At 35.4% G+C, this 23331-nt stretch overlaps 5 protein-coding genes across 5 annotated transcripts; 2 read left to right on the top strand and 3 right to left on the bottom strand.

The window, feature by feature from the left end:
• Positions 1-4619: 4619 nt before the first annotated feature.
• On the top strand, positions 4620-5472 carry PAAG_08031 (hypothetical protein; the record flags this gene model as incomplete). Its single annotated transcript, XM_002789918.2, has 2 exons — positions 4620-4949; positions 5116-5472. 2 exons carry the CDS (start codon positions 4620-4622, stop codon positions 5470-5472), a joined length of 687 nt encoding a protein of 228 aa, XP_002789964.2.
• Positions 5473-5928: 456 nt separating this feature from the next.
• Positions 5929-10214, bottom strand: PAAG_08030 (WD repeat-containing protein; the record flags this gene model as incomplete). The annotated part of the gene is made up of 2 exons (XM_002789917.1): positions 5929-10074; positions 10155-10214. 2 exons carry the CDS (start codon positions 10212-10214, stop codon positions 5929-5931), a joined length of 4206 nt encoding a protein of 1401 aa, XP_002789963.1.
• A 140-nt stretch (positions 10215-10354) lies between these two features.
• Positions 10355-10728, top strand: PAAG_12488 (hypothetical protein; the record flags this gene model as incomplete). The annotated part of the gene is made up of 2 exons (XM_015847968.1): positions 10355-10507; positions 10531-10728. 2 exons carry the CDS (start codon positions 10355-10357, stop codon positions 10726-10728), a joined length of 351 nt encoding a protein of 116 aa, XP_015702400.1.
• Positions 10729-13925: 3197 nt separating this feature from the next.
• Positions 13926-15216, bottom strand: PAAG_08029 (peroxisomal membrane protein PMP34; the record flags this gene model as incomplete). Its single annotated transcript, XM_002789916.2, has 3 exons — positions 13926-14038; positions 14115-14878; positions 15080-15216. 3 exons carry the CDS (start codon positions 15214-15216, stop codon positions 13926-13928), a joined length of 1014 nt encoding a protein of 337 aa, XP_002789962.1.
• A 2016-nt stretch (positions 15217-17232) lies between these two features.
• Positions 17233-18617, bottom strand: PAAG_08028 (GTP-binding protein ypt1; the record flags this gene model as incomplete). Its single annotated transcript, XM_015846400.1, has 5 exons — positions 17233-17427; positions 17581-17808; positions 17904-17951; positions 18234-18371; positions 18450-18617. The coding sequence occupies 5 exons, from the start codon at positions 18615-18617 to the stop codon at positions 17233-17235; spliced, it is 777 nt and encodes a 258-aa protein (XP_015700835.1).
• Positions 18618-23331: the final 4714 nt, after the last annotated feature.

The raw sequence follows: 23331 nt of genomic DNA, 5'->3' as shown, positions 1-23331 counted from the left end.
CAGATGATGAGAATAGTCCCTATACAATGGAGGACAATGTGCTACGGTACAATGGAAGACTAGTGGTGCCTGTTCAGGAAAAGGAAACCCTGATAGCCAAGCTACTGCAGGAAATTCATGATCAAGCTTCAACAGCACACCCTGGAGGACGAAAGACCCTGGCCCTGGTGCAATCACGCTATTGGTGGGCCACCTGGCGGACAGACGTCCTACGCTATATTCGGAACTGCCATGTGTGCCGGATCAGTAAAATTCCAAGAGATAAGACTCCTGGTTTGCTAAAGCCATTACCAATACCAGAACGGGCATGGCAGCATATTGCAATGGACTTCATGGACGTGCCGAAAAGCAAAACAGGTTATGATGCCATTTTGGTCATAGTATGCCGGCTAAGCAAGAAGACAATCTCCATTCCAACCACCCGGGGAGTTACAGCCCAGGAGCTGGCCCGACTATTCATTCGATTCTACTATTCATACAATGGGGCGCCTGACTCAATTGTCTCTGACCGAGGCCCCCAGTTCATATCAAGCTTTTGGGATGAGTTTACACAGATCCTGGGCATAAAACTGAAACTCTCAACGGCGCATCATGCACAAACTGATGGACAGACAGAAGTGGTGAATCAATACATTGCCACCCGTCTTCGCCCCTATGTCAGTTACTACCAAGACGACTGGGATGAGTGGCTGCCCATTATAGACCATGCCTCCGCAGCTACCCCAAACGCTTCCACAGGGATCTCCCCCTTCCTCGCAGCAAATGGATATGAACCCCGAATGTCATTTGACTGGCAACCACTGGCGGAGAAATTGGACATGAATGAGAAAAGAAATCGAGAAGCAGCAAGGAGCTTCATTCACCGAATGAGAGAGATCTGGAACCAGGCGAGTAAAGGCATAAAGACAGCACAGGAACAGATGAAGAGGCAGACTGACAAGCACCATCGAGAGCCTGACTTTGCAGTAGGAGATTTTGTTTATCTAACATTGAAATCATACAAGATGGATCGACCAAGCCGTAAACTGGCGGAGCAGAATGCCGGCCCCTTCAGAATCCTGGAAAAGGTGGGCAATGCCTACAAACTGGACCTCCCCATAACAATGAAAATTCATTCAATCTTCTCCCCAGACAAGCTACGCAAGGACTCCAGAGACCCTCTACCTGGCCAGACTATCAGACCACCAGACCCAATTGAAATAGATGGTGAGAATGAATGGGAAATAGATCGTATACTGGCCAGTAGAATAAGCCGGAGCAAGCTGCAGTATCGGGTGCGCTGGAAGGGGTTTGATGAGGATTCTTCATGGTACCCCGCTCGCGACTTCAAAGGATCACCACACGCCATACGCGACTTCCATGAGGCTAACCCTACAAAAGCTGGACCCCCAAGGCGACTAGATGAGTGGCTGAAGGCATGGGAGACAGACAGCTACCTGAAGGACGAGGTTGATGACGACCTACCGGCATGAGGACATGCCTGCCCCTAGACCGGGGGGTGATGTTAGGCTCAGCGTCCGACCGAGCCCGACCGAAGGCCGGTGCCCGGTTAGACTCGACGTCGGATTAAGCTCGGCGCCCGATTAGGCCTAATCCATATCACGTGACCACACGACCATGCAGGTGGTTATAATCCACGCAGGCCCCCAGCACCCCCTTTCATCCCATCAAGCTTAGTATTTCGTTATATAGCAGTTAGCAACGCAGAGAGTCTTTCTTCTTATGCAGCTCGCATTCGCTCCCTAACATATAATATTAATTATAAATTTAATTAAAAAACTTCTTAAAAAATTAAATTAAAAATAATTAATAATAATAATTTTTTTTATATATTTATAATATTTAAGATTTTTATATTTTATAAATTTATCAAATATTATAAATTTTATTTATTTTATTAATTATCTGTTTTTTAAATTATTATTTTTAAAGATTAAATAATATTAAAATTAATTTTTTAATCTTATAATATTCAGAAGAAAAAAATTTATTTTTTTAATTTTTTTAATTATTATTATTATTATTATTACTATTATCACTTTTAAATTTTTCAGTCAAATTGATATAATTATTATTATAATCTAATTTACTATCAAAAAGCTTATTATTTTTATTTTTATTAAATATAATCATATTAAGAATTAAATATATAGAATATTTTATCAATTATACTAATAAGTTAAAATATTAATAAATAAATATAAAAAATAAAAAAATAAAAAAAGAGAAATATTAAAATTTAATATTTATAATAATATAATTTTAAAAGATAATAATAAATTATATAAATTATCTTCTATTATTTAAAAAATATATATTAAAATAAAAATAATAAAAAATTAATTTTTATTTATTTAAAAAAAATAATTAATAAAAGAAAAAAAATTTATTTTAAATCTTTTAATATAAAATAAATAATAATATAATATTTTTTTATTTATTCAGAAGAATAAATAATAGTAAAAAAAATATACTTATAGAAGTTCAATATTAAAATATAGATATATAATAATTACTATGATTTAATACATAGATCTTTATAAAAAATATATAATAATAAAGACTGATAAGTAAAAAGTTAAAAATAACTATGAAATTAATTTTTTTAATTATTTACTAGTCATTATATTATTTTAACTAGTAAATAGTAAATATTAAAATTAAGATTTTTATTTTTATTATTTTAAGAAAAGATATTTTAAATATATATAATATTTTTATTGAAGCTTTATTTTAAATTTTTTTAAAATAATTTATATAATTTTTTTTTAAATTTTAATTATAAAATTAAAAATTAAAAATATATAAATTATATATAATTATTTTATAGCTTAAAAATTAATTTTTTTAATATTTAAAAATATAATTATATTATTTAAAATTCTTTTAATCTGAGTTTATTTTTTATTAAGTTTATTTAAAAATTATATTTTTTAACTTGTATATATATATACTATATTTATAAAATAATTAAATTTTTATTTATTTATATAGATATTATAAATAATAATTATATATTATTTAAATAAAAAATAATAATATTAATTATATTATATTATAATATTTAGTTAATTACTATTTATATATTAAAATTAATATTTAATATTAATTATTTTAATATTTTATTAAATTAATTTTTTTAAAAATATTAACTTTAATTAAACTTATTTATTTTTAATTTTAAAATTATAAAAACTTTAGTTAATTATAATATTTAGTATTTAAAATAACTTTAATAGTAATATAATATTTTATTATAAAATTTATTTTATTAATATTATAAGTATTTTAATTTGAATTTTATACTTAATAATTTTATTTTAAAAATTTATACTTGTAAATACTTTTTATTTAAATATTTATTTTAATTATAATTATATTAATTAAAATAATAATATTAAAATTTTATATAATATTTAATAAAATTTAATATTTAGTTTTTATTAATATAAAAAAAATAAAAGTAAAATAGTTATTAAATAAAAAAAATCTTTCTTATTTATTTGATTTATAATTAATTAATACAGTAGATATTCTTTTGTCTTTTTTATTTTAATTGAATTTGCATATAAATTAATTTTTGAAGATTAGCTTTTAAGTCTCTGATATAATGTAGAGTGTAATATGTTAAGAAGATATGCAGTCTCTGAAGTTGAAGATTTCTTGCTTTTTAATGATGAATATCATGAGTTTAATTCTTCTCTCTATTTATAGAGTTTGTTGCATTTTTACTGCGAATTAATGGCATAATTGTGTGTTGAGGTGGATGAGTTAGATAATATTTCGAATTGATTGCTCGCTTGCTCGCTTGGGGATTACGTTAACTACTAATTAGTATGAAAGAATGTATGTTATTTGCATGCTGCCTCCCCCCTCTCTCTCTAACTAAGTTGTATGAGAGGTTGAACCACATTTATATACTGGGAAACTTGAATTACCCTATTCTTAATAAAAGAAAAAGAAAGAAGGAAAAAAGGGAGAAGGTTTCATATAAGTGACGGTTTCATATAAGAGATAACAATTGAAGTGCCGGCGTGGTGAGAACTGTTTAGTATTTCTGGGATAGCTTCATTGCTAAATGCTGATATCTGACAACTAGTTAGTTATAGTTAACTAACTAGTCCATCTCCCAGCTATGCCCAGGTCAACTTGTTCACTTGAACCATTGCAGACCTAAAAGTTGGAAATTTCAAGATGTCAATCTGTCTAGCTACAGCTGAGAGCTTCAATATTAGTAGAACATATCCCCGCTCTTAAGGACAGCATCCTTGGAATCGCGTCGGGGGGATTGATACGGTGCATCGGGCTGTAAGTGCGAAATAGGCTGATACCTGGAATTGCGAGCTGACATGCTCGGAGTACCAGCAACTCCGAATTCATAACTAGAACTTGAAGAAAATAGTCTATGAACAGTACATAAAAAGCTATCCTTTGTCGTGATTCAAGCAATCAATTATTGACATCCCCATCCTCAATTCTAGTCAGGTTTCATACATCGTTGTCCACCATTCAAATAACTATAACAAACCTCAACCCATAAGCCACCCAACCACCGCAACCTTCTCCCTCCCCTCTTCCCTCGAAAAGGGCAGTAGAATATCTTTCCTTCAAAGCCCACCATGCCCTTAAAACTCAAACCCAAACCCCCCTCCCACACAAGCATCCGCACCTCCCCCCTCGAAGTCCTCCATCTCAGCATGCCACGCACCGGCTCCGTCTCCATGATGGCCGCCTACCAAATCCTCGGTCTGCGCACGTACCATGGCTTTGACTTCGTCGAGCGCACAAGCGACCAGGTGCAATGGGAGCGAGCCATTGATGCCAAATTCTACGGCAAGGGCAAGCCGCTAGCGCGCGAGGACTACGATGCGTTCCTGGACGACTTTCACGTCCTGTCGGATATGCCGGTTATTGGGTTTTCGGAGGAGTTTGTGGATATGTATCCGGAGGTATGTAGATTTATTTGGAATTGAGGAGAAGGGGTTTTGAGAGAGGAGGCCCGGGGGAAGGATGGTATCCTGGGTAGAGCATTTAGAGAGCTGGAACTCCGCGATTGAAATTGAAACGGAGGGGTCCCATCGAGCGCAAAGCATTGATACAAAGCGCACCACACAGGCCAAAGTAATCCTCGTCGACCGCGACATCGAAAAATGGTACCACTCCTTCAGCACCTACGTCCTCTCCGCCGGCTACACCTGGACCGTCCTCTTTATCCGCTACATGCTAGACCCCTTCCTAGCCGCTCGCCCCGCAACACTAATGGTCAAGCTTGAGTATGCCATGTTCAACGCCTCAAATCGCGCAGGCCTGTACCGCAATGCGAAGGACACATATCGCAGACACTATGCGATGATCCGCCGTATTGTGCCCAAGGAGCGGCTGCTGGAGTATAAGCTAGGCAGTGGCTGGGAGCCGTTGTGTAAGTTTTTGGGCAAGGAAGTGCCGGGGCCGGAGGTGGAGTTTCCGTTTTGAATGAGAGTAAGGAGTTTGCGGAGTTTATGAAGAGGGTGCAGTATGATGTTATGATGAAGGGGTTGAGATGTATTGTGGGTTCACCGTTTGTCCTGGTTCCGCTGGTGGTTGGGGTGGCAGCTTGGGTTTTTGCGAAGTGTGACTTAATGGATAGGGGCCAGTTGCGCCTTTGAAAGCTGGGATTTTTGCGTAGGTAAACTGTCTGTGAAAATGCAAGCATACTATGGGAGAAATTTAATTGAGGAACAAAAACATAAAATGACATAACCGAAACCGAACTAATCATACGCTCATAATAACAACACACAAATCGTAGCTCATTGCAACATGGAAAGAAAAATGAAGAGGAAACAAACAGGCAAACACGCGCAAAAAAAGGACACCATCTAAGCGGCATCCTCTATCGCTCGAGGAGTAAAATTCCAATAACCCATCCATTGAACACCCAAGCAATACCTATTCTGCGCGAATATTCGGATCCACATCGCAACTGCGCGGCCACCAGTAGTCATCCTCCATAAGCTCGCATAGCTTCTCAACCTCCTGATCCTCAGAACAAATAGTAAGATCAACAGCGCTCGCGCTGGTCGACGGTAATTTGTTCTTGATCCGAACTGCAGCCGTAGAGCGCGATGAAGAACGGACAGAAGATGATGACGAAGATGCATAGGAAACAGAAGGGTCCGGCTCATCGTCATCCGAGAGCATGCTGATGAACTGATGCGTATGATCTGCATACCTATGCGAAACAAATAGGGACGGGGAAATAGTAGAAAACCTTGAAGGAGGGGGAGGTCTCGAAAAAGACGATGAAGAGGAATGGGCAGAAGAAGACCTGAACGTAGCGTCTTCTTCAGCATCTTCGCTTCCCTTCCGTTTATTTTTCCCTCGCAGCTGGTTCTGAGCTATGGCCACCCGTATCCGAGCGGACAGTTGTTTCTTGCCGTCGCTATCAAGTTGATGACGAGTATTAACGGACGGCCCGTAGAGCTGCGTAGCCCGGACGTCCGGAAGTAGAGGCGTACTTGGCAGGAGTTCTCTGGGAGTTCCTGGCGCCCTTGCCCAGGCGGCAAAGGGACCGTCATAGCGGGGACCCTGACCAACGCCAAATATGGGATGGCGACTCAGCTTGCCGGAGGAGAGGAGTTCCTGTGCAGTTTTGGTGCCCAGGTTTTCATCATCCTCCGAGGCCCTGTCTTTATCAGCAGGCTCGTAGGCCAGAGTTTCCCCACCCTCGCGGGAAAACGGGGCACTAGATATCACATGAATACTCCCACAGCTATCTCCAACAAGTAAGTTGGTGAAATCGGGAGAGAAAGCACCAGACATGATCCCCTGATCAAAACTCGCGGTATTTTCAACAAGTACATCCTCCGGTGCCCTGAGAATGTTCCATTTCTTAAGAACGCCGTCCGAACCCCCGGTATAAAACTGGTCGATCCAGTTATTCCTCCACAGCGCCATGCGCACACCGGTATCATGCTGTTCTCGAGAAACAGTTGTATTTTGCTCCAAGATCGGTGTGCCGTGAGATAGTCTGTGAAGAACTTGGCCAGGATTTCGATAATCCCACACATACGTAACCCCATCGGTACAGCTGGCGGTGATATAATTGGGATTAGCGGGACAAAAGGTGACGTCATTAATATCAAGCGCCGGACATTCATAGAATATCAAAGCCCTAGATCTCAGCGGGTCATAGACTCGGACCATCGAGCGAGTCGACCTCGCAAGACCCAGCGTACTAACTGTGAATGGCACTGAGTTGCCAGTTGCAAAAATGCGCTCCGTCGGGTGCCATACCGCGTCAAACACGTTCTGGGAATTAGGCGATACCGCTAAGGGAATGGGCGCTGCTTCGCCCATCTGCCAGACGGCAAGATAGCCATTTCTGTAATTCTCATCGTTGCGCCCAGCCAGCCCGGCGACAAGAAAGTTGTCTGCGGAGAATGGGCCCCAGGTCAGGGAAGAGGGTACCATTTCCACGTTTTTCGTCGGATGACACGCCAGTTCAAAGGGGCTGTAATCACGACCGTCTTCGGATTTATTCCAGAGTTTGATATGAGAGGCGGGATCACAGCCCGTTGCAACGATGCCGGATTTCGATACAGCCATAACCGTAACCCGTCCATGGTGTCGGAGGGTATTAACACACCTTGCCCCAGAATGCGTCGAGACGTCCCATACCTTAACAGTGCTGTCATAGCTGGCAGTATATAGCGAATCATCGCGCCAATGGACAGCGCTGACAGACATGTAGAGGTTGGGGTCCGTAACATTGTGCGGTGCGGGCCGCGGGGTACGGTGATCGGGAAGTTCTTTCAATGAATTACAAGTTAAGTCTCCCAGCAGCAAATTGTTATTCCGGTTATACATCATATTATGCTCATCGGACTGAGCTGCGGCGCCAGCAGCAAAGCGCGTACCATCAGGAGACCATGCAAGAACCACAACGTCATTCGACGCGCCTTTCCAACGCTTCCAGAGTTCCAAACTTTTGTTCATCTGGAGCTTTCGATTGATAGGGGTCTTCCGTCGATAGACCATCTCGCCTAATTCACGTCCGCGGAGTAAAGCTGAAGGCCTCATGGAATCGTAATCGGGGGACGGGTATGCAGCATTAGAGGATATTGCCCGTAAAAGGTGCGGAGTAGATGAAATAAGCCCTTGTGCAGCGTCTGATAAAAAAGCACGAATATGTTGTTTTCTGCGAAATTTGAAAAAGTCCATGTGAGGCAGCACTGATACCAAGTAATCAAAGTCATCGTCGCTTATGCGCTGCACAGCCTGTTGGATATAACGAACAGAATGAACGCGATTGGGCTGTTCCTCCTGCAAATTGAAAACTAGAGGGATATGAGAAACGATCCGCATTATTGTCTGTACACTGGGTACTTTATCGACTTTACGCCATGAATTGTTTTTCTGACGCAGATGAAGCAGGAGTGCGATTGGATTATCAGTTATCTCAAGCAGGGACTTGCGAATAACATTGAGATAGAAAATCTTCCCAACCAAGGCCTTTTGCTCTCGCGGTTTTGGGAAAAATTTACGAGCGGCATGAATAAGCTGGTCCGGCAGCGGGACATCGGATTCAGCAGGTAATTTTCCTGTCATGGCAAGATATAGCCCTTCCATTTCCCGTTGATCGAAATCTACATGTATCACTTGTCCCTCCGGATCGTCTTCGTCAAGCTTCTCATTCTCGCATCTCTTACCATACCCTTTTCTCGCATCTTGTGAACAGTACGGAGCGTATTTCTCAAACATATTGGAAACAACTTCGGTTAACGGCGACTTCTCCACTTGCAAATAGCCAGAGCGGTATTCTGAACGAAATGGAGGGCGTGTAGATTCAGGAACTGGAGCGAGTTGGTCATTCAATGTGGTTTCCTTGTGGCTATCATCTGGTGATTTAATAGGTTCGGGAGCTCGTGTTTCTTCCTCACCTTCCTCCTCATCCTTATACCCATAAAATCCGGGACGTTTGGCGTAGTAATTAATTGGCGCAGTACGAGCGCGCCGGGGACGTCGTACAGAAGTCTCACTTGGGCATTCTGACGGAATAAAGGAGCTGGTGCTGCAGTCAGAACGGGCCATTTTAAGTTTTGGTCCTGGCTTTTTCCTTGGATGCTTCTCCGGCAGGTTTGTGGACAAGGAAGTTGAAGACGCTCGTAAACCTGGTTTGATAAAGACTTCCGGGGGAGGACGTTGAAGTACAACAACAGTAGGAACGGGATATGAGGGTGGAGTTGTTGTTGCTAAGCCAGACAAAGCACTTTGGATTTTCGAGGCTGTAGAGGAGCTGGCAATGCCAGCCAGTTCAGGTAACACAGCATTGTGTTGTTCGTTGTTCAGATCCTGCGTATGATTCTGAGCGGATATTCCTGGAAACGGCGGGGTGTTTTTGCTGGGTAGATTGACATGATTCTTTGGTGGTGTTGTTGCTGCGGGTGTTGCTACACTATTGTGCATAACACCAGAACATTGAGAATCGTGAGCTCTCCCCGAGAGACTTTCATTTGAATGAAACTTCTCAGAATCAACAACTTTCTTCGAGTCAACGTCTTCTTCTCCCCCGAGAAAAACCTCAGCACCAAGAATATTCTTCTTAACTTCACCATCAGCAGTCCGTGGCGCTTTTGCTTGTGAATTACGCGACTCTGGCTCTGACCTAAGCCCAGAATCAGCCCATTTCATTAACTTCGCTGAGCTGGTACAAAGAAATTGATGGAGCAAGGATTGCGCCCTTTTATCCAATGAATCTCTGTCATCCAAATCCGGCTCTGGCGAGAACCCTCTTGTCAATGATGCCGACTGAACAATCGCACTCGGCTGGTTGTTTGTGGATGCATCAGTTTTCACACACGCTGTCAATGATGTCGATGCTTCCGGAACATTCTCAGAAGCTATCTGCGACGACTGTTGTTGTTGTTGTTGTTGTTGTTGTTGTTGTTGTTGGCGGTGGTGATGGTGGTGATGGTGGTGGTGGTAGGATTGAGATGGGAGATAGATAGTTCCCGGTCGACGAAACAGTTCACTTTGAGATAACTTGCGCTTCCCACCTAAACTAATACCCCCCCGTCTAGCTTTCATAGGCACCTGAAAACAAAACGACCAATTAGAACGGACGAAAAATGGATACGCGTAGGAAATGAGACAAATATATTTCGCAAACTTACCGCCCGTCTTCCCGCATCAGTAGGAGGCGGAGGCGGGGACGCCTGTGCATGTTGCGACATCTTTCCTTGAGATTTCAGTCTCCGAATATGAGCAGGGAAGGACTCGAGAAGCCTATCATTCTTATTATATATCGTCCGTGTATTCAGAAAATCGATGTTCGATTGAAGATAAGACATAGGCGTGTCGGGGAATAAAATCAATGTCGTCAGGATATCTGGCTCAGTTGGGGGGAACCATTGGAAATGATTACAGGGTGTATCAAAGCCAGCCAGAAATTGAAAGGTTAATATCCCTTCTTATCCGGGCGTTTAGAGATAAAGATCGTACGTCAGATGCAGCACAATTGGTGGACGTACAGTACGTAACCCTCAAAAGCTTCGACGCCAATCCCCGCTCAAGGGCCGGAAGCCAGAAATATCAAAGTGTGCAAATATAGAGACTCAATTGACCCCTATCCTCAATATCCGGCGCTTGGAAATGATGAATGGCCCCCTTCTCAAGTGCGTTGATGTAACGAAGAAACCCCAGGGAGACAGTGGCCCTAATCATACCAAGCAACGAGGATCAATATAATATACCTGACTATGACGAGTTGATCAAGAGTGTCAAAAAGTATATATATCTATAGACAAAAGAGTCCGCCAGCAAAACAAAAAACGCGACGCTTTTCAACACCCTCATAGCGTAACTAACTGGGCCGCACTGCAAGGAAGAGCGGTATGCATCATACACAGCGGAGTCCCTCTCCTCCCAGCCACGCCTAGCCTGCCAAGGTAGAAATGTCCAGAAGAAAACTCACTTACCTAACTAGCTATCCATCAAAACACATGCGATATCGTATGTATACCTCGACGCGTCCGTGTTTGGAGGGTTACCCGTGTGTATAGAGCTTGAACTTTGAGCAGCGTCCGATGTGCCAGTTAATGTATTTTTGGGGCGCGTCCAACCATCTAACTAGTTAACTGCAGTTAACTAGTTAGTTAGTTGTTAGTCGTGGCGCATCACTGCTTAGTCAGACAGATATCTGTCAAATCCAGTGGGTAACTACCTATCACGGGATTTCCCGCGCGGGTTCCTTGGAGACTCGAAAGTGATTGATCCTTCTTACATGAGAATATGATGTTTTTATACTCGCTTATACAGTTATACAGTTATACAGTTATATATTGCTCATTCGAACTCGCTCATCTGAATTCATTTACCCGAATTCAATTAGATTAGTAAGAATTTTAACCCTATTAACTAACTATATAGTTTATAAATAAGATTAAATGTTATTGTAAATTTTAAAAAAATCAAGTTAATTGTTTATTTATTTTAGACTAGTTGTAACTTAGTAATAAAATTATTTTTGTTATAAAATTTTAAAGTTTGAGCTACTTTTATAGTTTATATGTCTATAAAGTTTAAAATTTTAAATAAGAGTAAAAAAATTATTTTTTTAAATTTTATTATATAAGATTAAAAATATATATAAAACTTTTATTAAAATTAACAAATATAAATATAAATTATTTAATATATTAATATTTTTTATATATAATTAAAAATTAATTTTAAATATTATATTAATATTTTATTATTAAATTTATAAATTATTATTATTTTAATTTATTTTAATTTATTTTTATTTTTAATATATTAATTTAATTTAATAATTATTTTTATTTAATTTTTATTTAATTTATTATTATAAATTTTTTAATTTATATATTTATATATTTATTTATATTTTTATATATATTAATTAATTAAATTTTAATATAAATTTTAAATATTTAAATATAAAAATTATATTAAAATTTTTATTTTATAATTTAATTAATAATTTATTAATATTATTAATATTAAAATAAAATAAAATTTATTATAAAATTTATTTATAATTAAATTTTTATAATTATATTAAAATTTAAATTTTTAAATTATTTTATATATTAATAAAAATATTTTCATTTATAAAAAAAATAAATACTATAATATAAGATAATAAAATTAAAAATATAAATATTTTTATATTATAATTATATTATTATATTATAAAAAAAATTAATTATTATTAATTTATATTTATATAAAATAATTAATTATTAATTATAATATTTCAGTTTTTCTTTAGTATAATTATATAATTCTTATAAAGAAATTATATTATATATATATATTGAAATATTTTATTACAATATTGCAGTTACCAATAAGTTAAATTTCATCTTATTTGTCATATGATTAGTAATAATTATATAAGTATATGATAAATGAAGCAAGTACTTTCAAATATGAAAAGTAATTGAAATAAGCAAAACATATTTATTTTATTGATACTATTATTCTTTATTTGTAATGTATACAGTTAACAATTATAATATTTATATAGTTATACTAAGATTTAACTCTCTTGTAAATCTGATTAACATACATAATTTTATACATAAAATTATATAGTTTTATCTTAAAATAATACAGTATTTAATCAAATATATTATAGAAAATATAGTTATATATACTTAATTTAATTAAAAAAAAAATTAAAAAATAAAAAAACTTACAAAAATAAAAAAAGTAAATAAAAATAAAAGTCAATTAATAAAAGATAATTATATGATGAAAAAATAATTATATTAACATTTTAAAAAATTTTAATAATAAAATATAAATAGATATAAAAATAAATTAATAATAATAAAATTAATAATAATAAAAGAAAATATTTAATAAAATAATTTTTAAACTTTAATATTTATTAATAATATAAATTAAATAAAATTTTTATTTAATTTTAAAATATATTCTTTAAAAACAGTTTTTATTTTCTCTATATAATCAATTAATAACTTTATTCTCAGTTTAATAAATATATTTAATTGATTAATAGAGAAAATTTTTTTTAATTTCTTTTTAAAACTATTTATTTAATAAATAATTTATTAATTATAATATAAAATTTTAATAAAATTATAAAATTTATATTTATTTACACTGATAAAATTTTTAATTTTTTTAAATAAAATTTAAAATAGTCATATTCAAGTTTTAATTATATTAGCTAATGAAAAATATAAAAAGTATTTAGTAAATATTTCATATTTAAAATTTTAATTTATTTTCAATTAAAAAAACTTCTTCATAAATAAAAAAAATTTAATATATTTAAATAATTTAATAAATAAATATATTTATTAAATATATTTTTTTAATATTTTTTTATTTTTTTTAAAAAATATATATATAGTTATATTATTTACAGTAAAGAAGTGAATTATTATAAATTATTTATTAAAATAATTTTTTGAACTCTGAAGTCACTATCTACATTGCTAAAATTTTATTGATCAATCTCTCATCATGCTGATGATCAAGATTTATCAATTAAAAGAACAATAAGCAAAAGATAGAAAGTGAGAAAAGCATTCAACTGACATAAATTTATATATACAAAAATGAAACAAAAATATGTAAAATTATATATATATACAACATCAACTATTTAAGAAGAAGAATGCATTCTCTTGTTTTGTTGCTAGTTTCTTCCTTCTAGCTCATTCTTCCCTCTCAATCTACCAAATTCTAAACACAGAGATGAGAAAATACAAACCCTGTTATCCGACCACAGTATAAAAAAAATAAATAGAAAAAAAAAAAAAAGTCTATGTTTCTTCTGATGAGTACATGACTAAAATTGACATTTGTACTTCCTCCTAAAGGAAAAGGGCAACGTACTCTGTAATTGAATAGAATTTCCTTAAGTCCCATAAACGGACCTGCCCTTCTTACCTCAGAAGACTCCGTCTGCGCAGGGTAACCATGCTATCATACAGCACATCCTTAAACGCGAACAAGAACGCAGCCGTGAGCACGCTCTGGCTGACCTTGGGCCCGATACCTAGCATTAATCCGGTCAGTACAATTCCCCACAAACCAAACAGACAACCGCTCCAAAAGAAAGCAAAAATACACACCCTTATACAAGCCCCCCCATCCCTCTTCCCTCACAATCCCCATCATAGTCTCATTCAAACTCGCCTTCTTCCCCTCCTCCTTCCCCGTGCCCTTGCCCTTGCCAGCAACATGCATCCGACTCTTCACCGTAATATATGGATACGTAATACTCGTCGCCAGCAACTTGCCCAACGCGCCCAGGTAAAACGCATCGGTAGGCGTAATCCGCCTCCGCTTCTCGAGCACATTCTTCAACTGCTCGAAGAACGTATACTGCAATATCGGATTGATAACGAGGATAAGCGCGGGCAGGACGCCGGAGAAGAGCGCCGTCGGCCCCTCCGTGCGCAGTAGCTCCATTAGCGTCGCGAGGGTTGATTTCGGCTTCGGTTTCCCGTTCCCCTTTCCAACCTCCTCATCACCCCCCTTTTCCTCCCCCTTTCTCCCCGCCGTCATCCTCGTATTAACCACCCATATCGGATTCGTAAGCAGCACCGTCGCGCTTCCCGCGATGGCACCTGCAATCATGGACTCGGCCGTGGTGAGTTTCTTCGACGCGCGGCCGGCTTTCATGGCTGCTTTCTCGAAGGCGGAGCGGGTCCACTCGTACCAGTAGTAGTAGACGAAATTTGTGACGGAGATGCCAAAGAGGGCGGATTCGAGGCCGGCGTAGAGGCCGCGGAAGCCTTCGCGGGCAAGGATGTGGCGGACTGCTGAGAGGGTGGTGGTCGATGTGCGGGTTGATTCGACTTGGGCGCGGGTTGAGAGGGTTATTAAGGGATAGCTGGGTGGAGTTGTTAGATGGGTTGTGAATGAGCTGAGTGTAAGAGGAAGGGGGTCGGGGGGTTGGGGGTTGAGCGTTGACGGTTGAGGATTTGTGGAAGAAAAATGCACATGCGCATACGCATTGCCCACAAGGTAGGTACCATAAATATGAAAATGCGAAGTTTGTAAACAAAAAACAACAGAGTTTTAGCCAACTCACGTCAGAATCATGGACAATATACCACCTCCAGCGCCAGCGAGGGCATGAGCGATGTTATCACTCTGCTGTGCGACGGGGGCGGAGGCAGCGGCAGCAACCGCCCTCTGCTGCTGCTCTTTCGATACGGGCTGGGACATTATGGGATTTGGCTTCGCACAGTGCAGTCGTATTGTATATACAGGATATATAAAAGAGCGGAGCGGATGGCACGGGACGGGCACGGGACGGATGTTTGTTTAATCAGGTTGGTCTGCGTTGGAAAGGAGCGGAAGTGGGCAGCGGGAAGAGAAAAGCAGTGAGCCCTTTAGTTAAAAATATTTTCCGTATATATATATATATATATATATATTGTTTCCTTGGAAGACGGGGACGAGAGCTTGACGAGAATGCATCGGCACAGAATGAAGCTTTCGGTCGAGGAACCCAACTCGTGGGTTGGTTATTAGTTAACAAAGAATGTTGCAGATGACGTTTAGCCGGGACTGATGCCTCGGCTGGCTTTTGGGCCGGGAAAGCTGAAACGCAGCCCGTTCCATAGTTTGCTTATTTAACTAACAACGATAGCATGAATGGATGGACAGAGTAAATGTTGGATATAGTTGAAGCAGTTCCCCACTCGCTTCATGCTGGCGCAGAAACACAGAAACACAATTTTGCTAAGCTGAAGAAAAACACTTAGAAGGCTGGAGAGAGTTGTATTCTCAAGTCCTCATCTTATGCATGAGGCTTTCCTCTGACATTTGCCGTTTGCTACAGGTGTAGAAAGAGAAAGGACCGATTGTATACAGTTTCTCACTTTCATTTATTGCGATGCGATTCTGTGAAGAGACATTTATAAAAACCAGATTAGAAGAGGGAGATAACTTTTATAATATACCACACACTCTCTATCTCTTTCTATCTTTAAAGCAATATAGACATCAGACAGCATCACAGCAAATCTATCTATATATATACCATTAATATAATGAATGCATCACTCAAAAAGTTATCTATAAACAATGGTTAGCGGAACCTAGAAAGAGGCAAAAAAAAAAAAAATAAAAATAAAAAAATAAAAAAAAATAAAAATTATAGTATATCAAATTTAGTAACGTGAGAAGATAAAATAAAAACCCATGAGCTTTCTAAAGACATCAGATCGGTAGATCGGTAATAGTGGGAGGAATAATGAATGGGGTCCAGGTTTATGATATAAAAGAAGTTTGCAGTCAGGAAAAGATTTCAAAAACAGAACTAAGCAAAACAAAAATAAATCAATCAAACATCAAGGACTCAGAGGAAGGGAGATTTAGCATTAACATCTAACGGAAAAAATACAACGGGCAAAAAGAAAAAGATAAAAACAGAACTGTTGAAGGTTAAGGTAGGAACAGCCATTCCAGTCCAACTCCACTCCACCACACACACTCCAACGTCCAAGGGAAACTCAAATCTGCCAGGGGAATAAGTAGGGGATGCTGTGCATTGCTCATGTCAGAAGGAGGGGTAAAAGTCAGCGGGCGAGTCGATTGATGGGGAATGATGGGCCGGGGGGAAAGGAAGTGTATGCTAGTTGATGTCCAGCGGGGCCAAAGGGGAAAGCAAGAGAAAAAACAACCCATTTCTTGACTCGAACGACATTGATGGAGAAGCCCTCCCCCGGGTGTGATGAAGACGAGTAGTGAAGAAAAGAAAATGAAATCCTTGGTGCTCTGCTTTGAATGGATGAATGGATGGAAATCACATGAAAAGGGAAAGCCTTTCCTTCGTGTTGTGGTCTATTTTAGAAAGTTTTCCATCCGTAGCTTTTGCTTGAGTTTGGGCTTGGGCTTGTAATAGATATTGCAAAGGTGGCTTGTGTTTGGAAAGTCTTTTGATTTCACGCGGAAGGGCATTGAGGGAGGTGGATGGGGTGTATAGAGAGGGGACGACATGGTAAAACGGAAGGCCGAGCACAGCGTATCCCCAATCCCATCCAATCCCGTCCTATCCCATCTAACAACCCCGCCCAACACCCACCTACCCAGCAACAAATCGTCAGCAGCGAAAACACCACCCGCACCCATCCCATCGATCCCATACATAACACACGTTCATCTACCCCGCCCCAATCGCCATCGCCATCACCATCCCATCAGCCTCAGCCCTCAACGTCCGCCACACACAACCCCTTAACAGCACCCGCTCGCAGACCCAGACTGCACTCCCTGCCCCTGTCCAACCTGCACAGTCGGCTTATTATTCACGGTCGCAGTGCCCATGCGCTCCTTAATCTGTCTCGCCATGGTCAAGAACGCCTGCTCGACATTCGACGCACTCTTGGCGGACGTCTCCAGGAAGGGAATGCCTAGGGAATCAGCGAATTCCTGTTTGTTATTGTTAGCAAAAGGCAAAACCCAAGTCCCGAAAAAAGAACGGTTTGGTGGGAAATTGGATTTATCTCTCAAGACGCAAGAATAAAAAAATAAAATAAAAATAAATAAAATAATAAATAAAAAATAAAAAAATAAAGAACTAACCTTAGCAACCGTATACTCAACCGCCTTCTTATCCTCCATATCACTCTTATTGCCGACGAGCAATTTATTCACGCCTTCGGTGGCATAGCGGTCGATCTCCTGCAGCCATTGCTTCACGTTGTTGAAGGAGTCCATGTCCGTCACGTCGTAGACGATGCAGATGCCATGTGCGCCGCGGTAGTAGGAGGATGTGATGGTTCGGAAACGTTCCTGGCCGGCTGTGTCCCACTGTAGTACACAAATGTTAGTTTTATGTAGGATCATTTGTTGGATGATGGGGACGTTGGAGTGAACCAGTGACGGAAGGAGAGGTTGACACGTACGATTTGGAGTTTGACAGTTTTGCCGTCCAGCTCGATTGTTCGGATTTTCTAGAGTGAAAATGGGAGGATTAGCTATTCTGATCCATGTATAATGTCGTCAAATTAATTGGGTCTCCGCATAGGCATAATGAATCAAAACCCCATTCAACCCATCTAACTCAGCACATTCAAAGGCAAAGCAAGAAGCCAACTTCCCCAGCCTTGTTTCCTTTTCACCCTCATTCCACAACCAATCAACCAACCAACCACCATCACAAACGAGCCAGAAAACTACACAAAACACAAAACACGAAGACAAAGACAAAGAAAGAGAAAAAAGAAACCACTTACGAAATCCACTCCAATCGTCGAAATATAACTCTCGGTATACGTATCATCCGCAAACCGCAGCAACAAGCATGACTTGCCTACACCGGAGTCGCCGATCAGGAGGAGCTTGAAAAGGTAGTCGTATCTATATTTCCTTTCCTTTAGTATCCATTTAAGTATTGGGTGTTATATGTTGGGGTATTCATGGTTTCCATATAGTTTATGGGGTTATTGTACAGGTATCGGGCGAATGAGGGAGGGAATGATGTAGGTCAGCCCGGCCCAGCCCGTCACAATACTCATAGTCCTGTCCAGCTCAGTCTCGTTGAAAGACAGATTGCGATATTCAACCCGACTCGTACGTGACTGCACTGAAATTTTGGCTCGTGAAATAGCACAGCCCATTATCACCAACACCAACAGGTAAAGGAGAGGTGGGTATTATGAGTAGATATCAAATGTCAAAGCAAATGGAAAACAAGGAGACTCTGTATAGAAAAGATATCGTTAGCAAGATGCATCAATGAAAACGCAAATGAAAATGAAATAGCATAGAATATCAAAAGAATAGCAGATGGCAGAGTAAGGGATGGCACAGTGACGTATGCGAACCATCCGACAGAGTAGGTAGGCAGGCACAGGCACGCAGAGGAACATTTTTCCTGCATATATCTCCTATATCTGCATACCGGGATGGAGTAGAGTGGATTTGGCCAAACATGTGCACATCTCAGCTAAAGCCGATAAACTCAATCCAGGAAAGGCGGATAGACAAGATAGGATAGGACAGATGCGCAGATGTCGACATTGAAACGTCATGTTGATGCCGATGATATACATTGTGTACGACAACATGTTGTCTGTGTCCGCGTCCACATTTGACACACCTGTGTCCATCTGCCTCCGTCTTTGTATCCATATCCATCCATCTCCAAGCCATACGCCCCGTGTCCCACATCCATGCCCATATCCAACTACCAAGGATAAAAGCAGGAAGAAAACAGTACAGTGCAAGTCGAAGCAAAGAAAGAAATACAAGAGGAGAAATCAGATGCAATAAAACTCACCACTCGGGATTCATGATGAAGATGTAGAAGATATGAGTCTTGGAATCGGAATCGGAACCGGGATGTGATGCGAATATGAGCAGGTTGGTTCTCCTCCTGTCTGGTCGGTCCCGTCTATCGATGGATGAATGGATGTATGGACAGGTGTGAATTGAACCGTAAACGTATTCGGCGAAGACAAACCTTGAACAAATCAAAGGGCTAAATAACTAGCTAGCAGTCAACTAGGCGGCTATCAAATAGTGTGCGTATGGTTGGAACCCAGCAGGAATCTCCCAGTTGCAATTCGAGAGAAACGACGGATAGATAGACAAACGATGGGGCCTCTGGGATATTTAAACGCAGATTAAGGTAGGAAACAGTAGGTGGGTAAGTGAACGGCTTAGTTCTATTTTCTGTAGAGGTGTTGTGTATATCCTTTTCAAACACCTTCCAGACAGCACCGGGCGTGGTAAATAAGTGAGTCAAGCTAAACAGAAGAAAAAGAACAACATCCTTTCAATGTTATCTAGGCAGGCATACCTATGTAATGAATACGGAAATACCCTGGTATTAACGGACAAGCCCAAGGCGATCAAACGACCGTAATCTTCCCGCCGACAACCGTGAGCGTAACCGTAACCGTGGCTGTTAAACACAGGCTAACTGAGCAGTAACTAGATGGAATGATACAAGGCGAGTTTGATATTGCCAATGCAGGTAGGGCTATGGTTCGTTCGTGCGTTCGTGCGTTCGTGCGTTCGTTGGAGATATGGTGGATGGTTGATGGTAAAGAACGAGGAGGGAGGAAGGGTTTCAGGCCTGGAATGGCGCTAGCGCTGCTTGCGGTTTAGCGCTGTTGGGGAAATGCTGCCTGGTTGGTTGGCTGGTAGTTCCACGTAATGGGTGAGATTATGTAAGGATGGGCTTTCTGGTCACCGGAACCCAGAGTTAATTTAACCTCACGCGCGCCCTCAACTATTAATTCAATATGTCAATTACTGTAAAAATAAAAGCTCTTAAATTAAAAAGAGAGGTTTGTAAAATTCATTCAGACTCATATAAAAATGGTCAATTTAGTAGTGTCTAAGCTGCTGTTAAGTTATTTAATATTTTTTATATAAATTTTTTATAGATTATAAAACTAATTAAAAATTTTAGTTTTTTTTTTTATATTTTTTTTTAAAAATACTAAAACTATTTTTAAATAGTATATTTTTAAATAAAAGTTTTATTGAAATTTAACTTATTTTTAAAAAATAATTATTATTTATTTTTTTAAAATTAATAAAATATTTATATTTAATTTAATATTAAAAATATATATTTAATTAATCTATAAAATATTTTTTAAATTTCTTTTTAATATTATTATTTAATAAATAAATTATTAAAATATAATTTTTATTTTAATTAAATTATAAAAATAAAAAAATTTTTAATAAAAAAATTAATTAAAATTAAAATTATAATTATTAAATTTATTAAATATTTTAAAAATAAATTAAATTTATATTAAAAATTAAAAATTTTATTTATTTAAATAATAATATAATAATAATATATATATTTAATATATATTTAATTAAATAATAATTTTTCAAAAAATTTTATTTATTTATTTTTTAAAAGAAATTTTATTAATTAAATTTTTTTAATTTTATGGTATTTTTTTTATATTATTTATACTTAAATTAATTTAAAAATAATAGAAAAAATAGTTATTTATAAAAATTAAAAATTATTATAACTTTAAATTAAATATAAATAAATATTTAATTATTAATTAAATAAATTATTTCAATAAAATATTAAAGTACTTATAAAATAAATACTTAAAAAAGTCTTTATTTATATAAGTTTTTTTATTAATAATTATTATATTATTATTAAATAATTTCTTTAAAATATTTATTTATAAAGTAATTATTTATAAAAAAATCACTAAATAGCTCAACTCTATTAAAGCAGTTGTTAAACTATTACTATTATTTTTTCTATTAATATTAATATTTGACAGAATGACAAACTTGATTGATTATAGAGATTATATATTATAAAAATAACTCTATATAATAAAAAGCAGATCATATGATAAAAGTATCTGACAGTATTTATATTTAATAGTTATATACTGTTATAGTATAGTAATTAATAAATGCTATTATATTATTTTTTTAAAATTTATATATATTTTTATATTAATAGATAGTTATTTTATATTATTAAAAAAAATAATAATTTTTTTATTAAGTCTTTAGTCACTTATTTATATATTTTAATAATTTTAATAATTTAAATTTACTATATAAATCTTTTAAATTAAATATAATAAATCTTTTATATTTAATACTGAATATTATATTGAATTATTATTAAATTATAATTATTATATTTAATATTAAAATGTTATAAAAAATATAATATATTAGAATATTTTTAATCTTTTATTTATTTTTAGTTTATATTTTAATAGATTTTAGTATTTTATTTTATTATTTTGATAAAAAATTATTTATATCTTTTTTTAACTTGTTAAAAAAGAATATTGAATGAATTTTCATATTATTAAATAATTTTAATTTATAATTATTGTCAATTTTTTCAATAATTTTAAAATTTTTTTATTTTACTTTATAAGTTTTCTATAAAAATTATTTTATTCTATAGTTTTTAAATAATAAAAAAATTTTATTTTATTTCAAAATTTGATTTACAATGATATTTATTAACTTGTAATTTATATTATTAGTTATTAGTTTTTAAATTTTTTTAAATAAATAATATATTGTTAAATATTTTTTTATTTAAATTTTTTCTCTCTATATAATATTTTTGATAATAATATTTAATCAAATAATAATTAAAATTCATATCTACTAATAATTAAATAAATATTATTTTAATTAATTTATTTATCAAAGCTTTAGTAATTTTTTTTCAATTGATTCTATTTATATAACTTAGTTAATTTTTAGAATTTTAAATTAAAAATATTTTTATTTAAAACCTTTTATTAAAATTAATTAATCTTTTAATTTTCATAAATTTTAAATAAAAATTGAGAGTATAATTGATAATAATATACTTTTTATTAAAAATTAGATAATTATCAATAACTTTCATCATCAATTTATAATACTTCATTCAATTAGTATAAAAATTAAATATATAAAAAATTAATTAATATAAAACAACTCAGATAATTTTTAAAAATTTTTATTAAATCACTATTGAAAAAGGATAAATTTTATCTCTTTAAAAACTTTATTAATTTTAATTTTTTTTAATCTTGCTAAGTATTTTCATATATTACTTTCATCAAAATCTGCTTAAACATAGTTAAAAAGATATCTGAAAAAAGTGAAAAGCATATGATTTAAGATTTCTGTATTTAATCTTTATAGACAATGAGCTCAAGATTAGAACTAATTAAGTATAGTTGAGAATAGAGACAAGTTAAAACTAATTGCATACTTAATAATATATTTTATAAAGTTGAGCTTTAATTAATTCTCTAACAAATATAATAGAGCTCAGTTAAAATTCAGTCAAACTCAAATAAATATTTAATTAAATTTGATTATACTTTAGTAGAAAAGATGATATAGTAAAATTTATAGATTTCTTTTAAAATATTAGTTTTTTTCTATTTTATCTTTAAAAATTAAAAAAATTTAACTTAAATTTAAATTTTTTTTAAGTAAAAAAATATTTATTATTTTTATATCTATTTTCAAAGATTAGATTGTATATTAGCTATATGAAAAAAATTTCTTTATTATAGATAAAATCAATAAGTTTTAATAATTTTTCTTTAAAATTAATTTTTTTAATTCATTTTCTATTAAGAACTAGTATTTCTTTTTTAATTTAATTAAAATTAAAATTATTAGTTTTTTATTATTTTTATATTTTAGAAAATAATTATAAAAATTTTATTAACTTATTTTAAAATTTAATCTAATTATTGATCTAATAGTAAAATTAAAAAAAATTCTATTTAATTCTTTAAATCAATCATATAGAAGATATTTAAAAAGATTAAAAATATAAAAAAAAATAATCTCTAT

Source organism: Paracoccidioides lutzii (assembly GCF_000150705.2).
Source record: "Paracoccidioides lutzii Pb01 unplaced genomic scaffold supercont2.29, whole genome shotgun sequence".
NCBI classification, from domain to species: Eukaryota; Fungi; Ascomycota; class Eurotiomycetes; order Onygenales; family Ajellomycetaceae; genus Paracoccidioides; species Paracoccidioides lutzii.
This window is presented reverse-complemented; position numbering and strand designations above follow the sequence as displayed.